The 12287-nt window shown below is 39.6% G+C and overlaps 1 protein-coding gene across 1 annotated transcript in view; it reads right to left on the bottom strand.

Annotated features, from left to right (window-relative positions):
• The window catches only part of LOC124302430 (uncharacterized), a 190934-nt gene that overhangs the window by 103674 nt on the left and 74973 nt on the right, over positions 1 to 12287 (bottom strand). Inside the window, exon 3 of the mRNA XM_046758623.1 lies at positions 5649 to 5708. Within this exon, the coding sequence (XP_046614579.1) occupies positions 5649 to 5708 (60 nt within the window). The remainder of the gene's footprint in view (positions 1 to 5648; positions 5709 to 12287) is intronic.

Raw genomic sequence — 12287 nt, 5'->3', positions numbered from 1 at the left:
TTACAGGCGATAACTGGCCTTCTGCCGCAACGCGGACGTGCCTAAAGAGGAACGTGATCACGCATTATAGCGCCGCCGAGAGCCGAGCTGATAATCTGATCCGAGGTTGAGGCGTACGGACCGACGCGTACCGAAATTAACGACACACGATCGAGCCGCCCGTCGCTCGCTAGTTTGTAACAATTATCCGGCGCCATGAGGGGGCGAACCTCGTCAAAGGACGTTTCGGTCCAACTCGACCTCTGCAAGCGCGGAACCGCAGAGTGCAGATCGCTGTAACACTCTACGATGGCTAGGAGGATACCATTCGCGGTGCCGTGTCGGGATCGAAAACGAGATCAAGGAAGAAGAGAGCTTGCACAGCTCGTTTGCAGTTATTTAAATTCCATATCGTAAAAAACGATATGATTCAAGATGCGGGTTCCAAGGCTCCGGCTGCGGAGGTGCAAAAAAGTGTTTTTTCATTCCTGTGTGCGAATATAATGTACGACGTTGCAGAGAATAATTGAAAACCGTGCGTCGGTGCGAGTGTGAGAAAGAAGCGTTTGCGTAGAGTCTAGTTCAGCTGTGATATCAATATTTGGTACAGCCATTTCAGAGAGATGCGGAAATCAATTTGCGTTTCTATATACTTTATGTGTTTGATACATTTGTTCAACATAAATCGTTACTATATTAATATCCTCAAGTGCGAGTCGAGGATTCGGACGTTTACACCTGATTTGTGCGTTAAAAAATTCACCAAATTTGCTTTCACATACAGAGAATTAGTAATACGTAACAAAGAATTTACCGTCACATCCAACACGCACTGGTTAACTATACGTATAGTTTCATTTTTTACCATAACCATGAAAAGTTGATTGCTACCGACGAACGATGCTTTCAGTTAAAACCGAGCATTATACTAGCGGAGGATAAGCGCTCTGTGTATTAAAAACAGTCATACAGGTTGCATTATAATCGCGCTGAAATCGAGCAACGTAAGAATTTTTTTTCACGCCTCACCAACAATTTTTCAACCCAATCCCTCGTACTTTATTTAATTATAAATATTGTGCGAATATTCAAGTTAAATGTAACAACAAACGGCACGTTCCGTACAATCTTACCAAATTGTCTTGCAATTAGTCACGAGCGTTATAAAAAACGTTCCTCATTTCGTACCGTACGCATAAATGTCCCTGCAGTTAACGGTACAACAGTTGCGCATCTTCGCGGATGAGATTTCCCGCACGAGAGATCAGCAGCGTATCGAAAAAGGGATCACCGAGTATAAAGTAGGTACACCCTCGACCACGTAGGCGAGAGAGAAGGATAAAAAGCTCTCGGGTCCAGGCATCGCGCTACAATCGATTCTCTCGGCTCCAAAGGCGTCGGCATCGGGGCATCGGGGCTCCGGTCATCCGGTCATCCCGTAATCCGGTCCGCACGTTCTCGGCTACGAATGGTCAATCTATAGGGTCAATGAGTAGGGTCGAACCGAGATACATCCACGGAGGTGGGCGTAGGCTCTCGTCTGCTCACGGAATGCGCGATCGGTGTGTCGAACGAAGACGGGCCCGCGTTTACACCTGCTTACAGCTTACCGCTCGCAACAGACGCGAACCGGAGGCGAGTGAGAAGGATGGAGGGATGATTTATTTCTTCTTCTTTTTTTTTTTTTTTATTCCTCCTAATGTGGGAATGTTCCTCGCAACGTATTCGGGGAATATATTGCGTATACCTACTTGATAGGGTGGTCCTCGAAAAGGTCATTTTTGAATGTCGATTGGCTCGCACCCCGAATCGATTTCGAATTATTCGAAAATAATTTCCTCATTTTTTTTTCAGATTGTTATCTCGAATCTAACGCGTGCCCCTAAAAGGGTGGATTTCTCCGTTTAACCATTTCACCGGCACGTTCGATCCATCGAACGGATTTCGATAAAAAAAAATTTGGTGTAGAGGAGTTTCTCTCGCCGCTGATTACAAATCTGAACTCGAAATTTGAAAATTCAAAATGGTGCATCCAATATGGCAACACCGAGTGAGTTTTGGGGTTTTTGTTAACCATATTGGATCCGCCATTTTGAATTTTTCAATTTTCAGTTGAGATGCGTAATCAGCGATCCAAAAAACCTCTGTATACCAAATTTCATCGACATTCGTTGGGTAGATTTAATGTACCCCTAAAGTGGTCAAATGGAGAAATCCACCCTCTTACGTGCACGGGTTAGAGTTGAGATAAAAATCTGAAAAAATTGGGAAATTGATTTTTAATTTGAAGCCAATTTAAGGGGTTAGCTGGCCAAAATCCAAAAACAACCTTTTTAAGGACCACCCTAATACTTGGCAATATAAATCAGCTCGTTTTTCATCGTTATTTTCTCCGGTTTCGAAGACCTTATAAGAGGATTTCTAATTAGCCCGAAGTTTTGCATAAATTTATCTGGGTCGAGGGCGCAATCTCTCTCTCTCTCTCTCTCTCTCTCTCTCTCTCTCTATTTGAATCTGTTATATAAGTACGTATATATCTATACTTGAATAATCTTTTATATGCACGAATCCCGCGGTTAAATGTGACGAATACGAAATTATTCCGCACCGGATGCGGAGAGTTGCGGGTCGATAGATTATACTATCAAAATTGTACAACGAACTGTGATATAAACATTGTATCTAAGAACATTTGGTCTACTAGGTACCGCGTGCTTAATTTTTTCCCTCGTTGATTCACTAAAACAATAATCAAAAATCTCTCACGACTACAGAATCAAAATTTTCAGAGTTCGTATCAATTTTACATACAGCAATTCGTTCTTCACCAACACTCTACAATTCTTTGCCAAGAATTAAATCGTAAGTATAAGAAGAGCGGCGATTTCCTGAACCAATAATATACGCTGCAATAAATTCAATTTTCTACAATATATTAAAAATATCGTACTTATTTTTCGAAAAATATCCTCTATCCGTTTATTCAGCAAGCTTCTACCTATACAGATATAACACAGCATAAGTTAGGTATATAATACTTGACTTGCAAAACTCCTGCTAATGCGGCATATTTTTATCTCTTGACTTTCTTTACGCTTCCACATCGGCACTTTTCTCGCGGGTTCGACGAAGGCTTCGAATCTTTTTATCTCTTTCTTTTCATGTTATTTTTCCCCATGAACACATTTAATTAGCATAAAATTTTTCAGTACGGATCATCCGCACGGTTCGCGGGTAGAAACCGCGTGAAGAAGCTTCGAATTTAGAATGTAACATATATTTCCTTTTCAACATTGCGAAGCGTTCGAGGTAAAAAAGAGGGGTGGAAAAAAAAATAAAAAAAAATAAATAAATAAAAAAACCAACCAGGAAAGCCAAGATAAAATGATCCGTCACGACATCGAATATATTCCTACCCCAGGTCAGCGAATTCTGACGATGGAATCGCGTTTGTACCCTTAGAGATAAGGTTACGACAGGTCAGTTTCACGCCCGTGTCAGCCCGCCGACACGTGTCCGTATCCGGTTTCCGTATACCTACATGCGTTACGTGTATACCTAGGTATGATTTTCAACAGCGCTGCTATAAATAAATTCCGAGCTGCCCGACGGTCTTCGCCTGGTATAACCGTCAGGTGATGGTTTCCGCATTAGAAGCAGTAACGCAGCGCAAGCGCCTCTGTATAATCCAAGAGTTATTGTTGGCCGGGCGTTGATCGCGGAGGGGTCAGCGTCAAATTCATTATTAACGTACACTTCTTCGAGGGTTGATTGGGTCGGGGCAACAGGGGGTGGGTGGTAAACTATTAAAGCCAAGCGAAGCCGCCGCCACCGTGCTGAATTGGCAAATTGGCATGTACAGGTATAAGCTGAGTGGAAAAAGGGGTGAATACTCGCAGGCCAGCTGTCAGCTCAATTAATCCTATAGCGAAAAGAAATCCCGGTCAGAGGTTACCGAATTATGCACCCTTTGCTCAAATTTACTCGTACACGATTTTACTTATACGTTGACACATGCACCCGTCGCGCTGTGTTCGTTTCTAATCGAACGTACGATATGCACAACTATCGACGCATTCCGATGGGCAGAAAAGGTCACGATGCAAATTCGCAGCTGCGATATATAATATATAATTGACGAATTCGTTAATTATATACGCGGCGGCGAGGATGTGATCTGAAACCAGTTCAGCCAAATCTAAGCCAGAGGCTTTAACAACCGGTGCAGCGACTACATATAATAAGGACTTTGTAGAATTAGTCTCATTACACTGACACAGTTGTGTATCAATGTACGTATGCACGTATACATATAGACGCGGGTTTTAATAGCTGGTTTCTATACGTGGTTTTCGGAGGTTGCGGGATTATGGTCCTCGGGTTGTGCGGCTGAAATTTGCATAGGTATAATTCGGTTTCCGAAACTCCCGTTGCCGCCGCTGCTGCCGTAGGTGGTGCTACTTGACGATGGCTGAATACCGCGTGTACGAAAACTCGAAAGCCTCGTACGGCGGAAAGGAAAATAGTTTCATTAGCGGGTCGGTCTTCGTATCAGATTTAAACCGAAACTAGGCGGGCCGACGGACAAGCAATAGCACCGAAATACGAGCAAAAGGTCGTCCGGGGTCGCGAACCGGCCGCAGGAGGCAAACAAACTTGCAGGGGTAAAACCTTTCCTCGCGCATCCCGCCGCTGCAGGACAGGAGTAATTAATCTAGCCCTACACCAACCAAACACCGGGACACCTCACTAAAGGTGACAAATTGCCTTCACGCGGCTGCATCGCGGCCACCCCGTAAGCCGAATCCGTACGCATGCGTGTGTGCGTGTGTGTCTCGTGTGGCGGTTTTCCACTCGCCGAGCCGCGTTATCCAAGATTCGATTACCTCCGTGCGGATGCGGACCAGCCGGCGGATCTCTCACGATTTCCGACCATTCGATATATTTCGTATAAAAGGAACGGATTCCTTACACCCGAGTAATTATTCAGGCGAGACAGGGTCGAGTTGATACGGGTGAGAGGTGAAATTTTTTTTTTTTTTTTTTTTTTTTACTGGTTAATTCGGCGCTAAATATCGGTCTACGATAGTAATATATAATACGAATATCGGTCAATCCGTAGTAGCACGGTTAGGGATAATCATTAATCTTGATCTGTGCAAATTTGAATCCTCAGAATCTCCCTCGGGGAAGAGATTTTTTCAGGTCGCAAAGTGAACGGTTTTTTTTTTTTTTTTCTCTCAACATTCGAATAGTTTCTTTTACGTAACGAGGAATGAGATACTGAATAAATTGAAATAAGAACGACACCTCGACTCGTAATCTCACGTCTATGTCATTCTATAAACACTGTGATTATTTTTCTCACCAACTCTCGCTCTCTTTATCCAAACGGAATAGAAAAATTTATACACCTCGAAAGTTTTTTCTCTCTCTTTTTTTTTGAATTCTGCAATCCTTGAAACGACTGGGTTTTTATTTGGGGTTTCAAATACTCTTTCATCATTAAAAAACGGGGTTACTTGTAATTGTAGACAATATTAATATTTAATACGGTATACAATCCTCAATATATACCATCGCTCAAAGGGTAAACAAAAAAAAAAGTAAATAAATAAATGAAACAACGTCAAAAGAGAATAATAATTTTTACAGTACAAAGAACTCACCCTTCGACTGTTGCCATCCTTGGGATTGAGATCGGAAGCCACAGTGCCGAAAATCGTAGGCTGTAAAAAAAATTTGAACATTGTAAAACCCACCACTAACAGTACGATAATAGAATTGAATACGTGCAAAGCAATAAGCATGAATCTTCAGCAGGTTGAACAGCGAAAACGAACTAACGATAATCCGTCAGTTCTGGGCGCCTAATGTGGCCTGTAGACCAACAGTAAACACAAATTTCCTTTATTTGTAACAATACATTGTCCGTAAACAGCGGCAACGATAATTGCCCTCGTAAATATGACCCGGCATAAAATTTTCTTCCCGATACTCCGCACTCCTTACCAACTGAAACGTGACCAAAGCGTTACACGTATAATGCAGACTTGGTGTGCGGGACAGATGATACGCGACATACGTATGGATATGCATGTATAAATGTATACAGGCAAGCGCCTATGCTCTATCGGTAACGTTTGCGCACAAAGTTAAGGCAAACACGCGATAGCCTAACCCTAAATCAACAGGACGAACTCCGCCTTAGAACTGACAAGAACCGAAAACTGGATGAGTTAAACGGACAACTTTGTATTAACGGTAACTGAAACACTTGCGCGAAGAATACATCGCCTTGCAATTCGTACAAGAATTATCTGAAAATCTAACCCTTCAACTTTAATGGTAATCATTGAGTTTGCAAAGAAGATAACGTCAATTTTTAACGTTATCTGTATCAATTTATCAATATCTGTATATAATGATAGGATGATAATTATAATACATTGAACTCGATAAATTCAAGCTTGTATAATGAATGACACTTATTTTTACAAAACATCATTATCTCGTTCGAAAATTCGTATTTTTGCATCGAAAGGCGGATGGGGAAAAGTGCACGTCGTGTTAGAATGAGAAGAGATTTTTTTTTTTGCGTTAATTTCTTCTTTTTTTTTGGTTTATTACAATGACCGCACGTCCAGTTGAACTAGTTTGAAGCGAAGCTTTTGCGGCAACTCTCTGGCAAGCTCGTGTGGTGACACTGCAAGTTTAACTTTCCCGTCTCCTCCGCGCCGATTCCTACCCTCGTGTTATATCAAAATTATCGATCGTTGGAAACTTTGCTCTTATCTCTCACCCCACACCGAGTAAGTATAGTTGGTGCCGAACTGGTGGACGAACATCTCCCCTTGTCCACTTGGAAATGCTAATAGATTCACACGTACCGCATTCTACTATTCGGAAATAAAACATAGTACCTGTACATCCCTGCGTTTCTGCCGCACAAGCCTTAAACACTTGTCGCTAATTTCGCCTCGAAGCTTTAACACCGCCGCAGGTGTGCACGACACAGGCTTACAGATAGACTTATTATCCTTTTCGTCGTTTATGCACCAATTAAGGATCATCGAAGTTTCTTTGAAATTTCGCGGAAATTATTCCCGGACTTTCGTGTGTTAAAAGTCAATTTTACTGTAGGTATAATAACGTAACGAACCGCTGATCGAAGTTAAGGGTGTGTAAACTGAATAACGTTTTATTCATATCTGCAAAGAAATACGTGTCATAAAACGTTACAATAATAACCAGGCATTTGCAATACGCTCGTGCAGAGCCGTATGGTATAATATTAGATACTGCGGCACATGATGTAGAAGTAAAATTTCAATTACGTTGAATATTATATATGCGGTAGCTTTGACCGAGTACATGAAACAGCTATCGGGGAAAATAATTTTGAAATAACAAGATTGATCGGTTTGCGCGGCACGGTTTTAAATTGCAAAAACTTCAACTGCACGCGCTATGTACATTGTTATACATATATGAGACAAATGGGACAACTTTTCTCGTATATTATATATTTCGAAAGTTTAGTTTACCCATTATATACATATACGTTTCAGACTTTATTACGCGTAATACGTAGGTAGATAAAGTTGGATATATTAAAATTGGTAATAATCCTAAAATAACTCTTATAACGAATATATCTGCTCAGTCTTTCGCTGTTGGAGTCTCGTTATATCGGCGGACGCAACGTGACTGGTGCATTTATGAGAATTGATCACTTTTTTTCTTTTTCCTTTTCGCGAAAGAACGAATCGAGAACGAAGTCGGTATGAGAATTGAATTATCAAATGCCGTTACGCTATCTCCTTTCTTTTCTCTTGTTCCAGCATACGCGAAACTTCCGTGACGTAAAAATAATCCAACGACCATGATATAAAAAATTCGTATTACGTGTAAGTACACTAATGTATGAAACGACTATTGAATTTGTACGAATAGCCATAACGCGCGCACTCAAGAATCGTAAAATTGAATTACATCTTTACGAGTATATTTATTTATTGTTTCAATTTTTTGTAATCGTAAAAGTTTTCTTTAAATCGCTTATAGAGGAATGAAAAACCGAAAGGTTCTAGTGTTTTTCAAAATCGGTTCAAATTTTGAGAAAAATAAAAAATGGGTACCCGCCTTGCTTGTAAAATGAAAAAATAACCAGCGAAATTACGGTAAAGAAAATTTGATAAATCATGTGCGAAAATTCGACGAAAGAGATTCCGAATATATATTTTCTCTCCAAGTAAAGATTCACTCTTCTTTCCGCAGAGATCCTACCTATAAGTAATCTTGAAAGGAAATAACGGAAATTGAAGGAAGAAGAAAAATCGCGGCGGGGAAATTGCCGATCGTAAAAGCTCGGATGATGGAAATTTGAATGGATTAAATGGCAAAATAAAAAGCGTAGATAGGCATATGCGTGATACATGTATAGTGAAGAAATAAAAATTTCACTTATGCCGCCAAAAATTGCGTTAAACCAACAAGCCGGTTGAAAATTCTAATAAATATGAAAACATTCCCTTCGTGAGTAAAGTAACAACGTCGATTAATAAACAAACTTATAACCGATAAGCAAATATCAAAGGCGGTGTTTCGGTTTATTTTGATAAGCACGAGATTTCCAGCTTGTTCATTAGCCCGCGGTTTTATCTCCGCAGCATCGCGGAGTAGCATTTTCAGAGATAGAATCTCAGGTATCCCAAGGGTTTCCAGAGCCCGCAGGCTTCTCAATTGAAAAAGCATAGGATCGAGGCAAAAAGTAAAATAAGAGAAATCCAGATGGGAAATCAGTACCTATACCCACCAACTATATACAAACTCCAAGCCAATTACTGACTAACCGATCAAGCTAACGGTCAACTGATACGGTATGAAAAATAATCCGCGAAAATTTTTCAACAAACAAACATCCAGGCGCAACTCCAATTTGAATCCAGTCGCAATTAATTAATTATATATCACGTACAGTCTTACTTTTACCTTGATTTTTCTCAATACCTTTTTTTCCCTTTCAATTTCCGATATTGCTATAGGTACTCACGAAGCTGTGGTTTAATAGATTTCAATTCCAAAACCCTACGTACAAGCTTTTCACCTGCGTCGGTGTAATAAACAGTAATTCAAGATACCTCTACAGGTGTTGCAAGCTCGGTTGATCGTTCTTGTATTAAAATTCGAAACCAGTCGATTCAACGAACGACTCAAGAGCAATTAATCGATTACTTCTCAAGCCCCCGCGATTCGGCGTGATGCGTTGTTACGTGTATATTCCACCTCGGTATCGTCTCTGCGGTGGACGTTAAACGTTTCACTACCTGTAACAACGCAACCCGGTATGAAAATGGCGTCGCCTTCCTCGGCGATCGGACCCGCCCTGAGCTTTCTCCTCGTCGTCGACCCGGTGAACAATTACGTCGAGGCTGGAGCCCCGGGTGAGTGCTTGTTAATACTTAAAAATCTTATCTCCGCACTTCGGTCTTTTTTTCCCCCTTGTTTCATGCATATTTTTTAAATGTTCTACCCACTTGACTTTGTCGTTAATTAACTGAAACAAGACCGCCGACCTGCGAAGATTTAAAAATTTACCGCAATCCCAAATTCAGCTGCATGCCGGAACTTTGGGCGACGTTTTACGAATTCTCACTTCATTTTCATTTTCGTTTTCATCGTTCAACTCGTAATTCAGTACCTACGCTTAATTTACGTACATCTTTGTCAACCAATTTTTCAATCTTTCCACGTGCGTTATATTTCCGCGCTTTTGAGTGGTCGACTTTTTTTTTGGTGTTTGTTTTTTCACCTCTCTGACGCGAATTGCTCTGGTAAAAATCTGATGTTAGTGCGTGCGGAAAAGGCGGGAGAAACTCGAGGGGAGTTATAATCACAATCCTGGGTACTTACTTTTAAAGCCCGTTGATTGTTAATGTGAAGATTTACGGAATTTAAATCAATTTCTACTGATGAAACGGTTCTTCTGAACATGGCGTAACATTGGCATATTTATTCACACTCGTTTTTATCTGAAACGCGAGTTAAATCGCGCGGGTATAAAAAATATTGCGTCATTAATATTCGGATCAAGTGAATATAATCTTTACAATTTCAATATTTTTTTCAAATGTAAATCAACGATAAAATCACACGAATCTAATTTGTACGATAAATTCTGCGATTTGTACATTCCGTTCGGCTGTATTAAATGAAAAATAAAAACTCGCTCTCGCTGTCTCTTGGACAATTTTAGACCACCGTAACATCGGGCCGACACTCTGATTCTGCAATATCTATTAAACTATGTCGACCCTTGTCCAACAAAATTCAATACACGTTTAATCGGTCACCCGTCGATATCGATATCACATCTTCGATTATTAAAAATGATGAAACCTGCCCTTGATATATAGTGTATATGGGAAATTCCGTGCGAACCCAAACAACTTCGCACCCTAATCATTTTTGATGTTCATCACAATTTTTTTTGCAAATGTCTCAACTCTGATATAGTACCCTGAATTTTTTCCAGATTTCTAGTTCAGCTGGTCAATTATATATGCATATTGAGAGTGGTTCAAAAAGGACGTTTTTCAAAATTCTCAAAACACTCTCAACAACTGTCTTTTCTTTTCCAAACATTTCAAGACCGGGCATACAGTTTTTGGAAATTTTTTGAGCATTTTAAAAACATCCTTTTCAAAATCACTATTAATATTTATAAATAATCAACTAGTCGGACAAAAAATCTAAAAAAATCACGGTATTGTTTCAAGGTTGGGACAAATGCAGAAAAAAAATTTCAACAAAATGAAAAATGGTAAGTGTCAAAGATTGGTCGGGTTCGCATGGAATTTCCCATACTTTTTATATACATACGTATATGTGTATACAATACATAATATGTATAAAAGCTTGTCTTAAAATTAAGAGGGTTGCTGATGATTTGCGAGATATTCCGAGACTCTGGCATACAGAGTCAAGAGTTAAAATGCTGTACGGTTTTTTTTTTTTGTTTTTTTTTTTTTGTAAGATTGGTTATTATACGAATCGAGGTTTATACTAATTGCGAACAAATTTAATTAGATTTTCCATAAAAGAATTTACGCAACTATAGTTGCAAAAAAATATATAAAACATGCATATCAAGTACAGAATTTGTAAATACGATTTTTATTGAATTCTCGGCCGTACTTGTAGACACGGTTTGTTGTTATTATTATTTAAGCCGTGTTCAATTGGTTTACGATTAAATCACGAAACGCGTGGGCTCGGACTCTTTGCGAGGCAATAAAAATGCCCAGGAATTGACACAGCAAAGAGGATAGTAAAAGAATATGATAAGAATAAATCATTATACGTGATGTGTTTCGAAAATTTTCTTACAATGTTTATTTTTCCAGGTTTCTGTAGACACATCCACTCGCCAATATAAATATGATAACGGATCTATTTATAGACATTATAAATCTCGAAAAGATAATTTTAGACACTGTACTGAATTTAAACCTACTTCATATTTTTACGATTTTTCAGATTACTTCGATTCCAGAGAATTTTTCAAAAGCATGATAGTTTCGAGACATATAAATAACACAACTTGGCCACAAAATACTCAACCGACGATGCTAAAGCAGTCAACAGCACGCAGGTAAACACTAATAAATTATAAACTGCGTAAGAATCGAGCTTGATATTAATAATTCACTCGACATATCGCAAACCAAAGGGCAATGATTCCTGAGAACTTCAGGTGCGCTTTTCTTTTTTATCGTTAAAAAACATTTTCATTCAAGAAACAGGCAGAGTGGAAAATGAGCGACAATGAGGATGAAAATATGGGACTAGAGAAATCAGAATGGCAGAAACAAATCAAGGAGGTCTCGCGAAGGAAATATGAAAAATGGAAAAAGCATAAAGAAGAAATATCCGAAATCCGTCCACACCAACCACCGCAAAAAAGAAACGAGTGAAAAGATGAAAAACATCGGAGTAAACGATAATAATAATAAAAAAATTAATAACGAGGTGAAAAGTGCGGTGATGGGATTAGGAAGCTGAGTGAAAGAATTCGCTGCGTGATCAGAATCCGAAAACAGAGCGGATATCGGATATCGATAATAATACCGAGATGCAAATGAAGTGATTTGAAACGAGATCAAATCCCGTCAAACAACTAGCTAGAATGTTAGTTGGGGGTGGAGATCGGTCCGAAACTTTTGCTTCCCTTAAACATGGAGAAAAAGAATTCGTATATAATATTTCGTAGCGGATAAACGAAGGCGCGGATTCGTCTTAGGGAA

The sequence above is a fragment of the Neodiprion virginianus genome, chromosome 1 (assembly GCF_021901495.1).
Source record: "Neodiprion virginianus isolate iyNeoVirg1 chromosome 1, iyNeoVirg1.1, whole genome shotgun sequence".
Lineage (NCBI taxonomy): Eukaryota > Metazoa > Arthropoda > Insecta > Hymenoptera > Diprionidae > Neodiprion > Neodiprion virginianus.
Note: the sequence above shows the minus strand (reverse complement) of the source record. Positions and strands in the feature narration are given on the sequence as shown.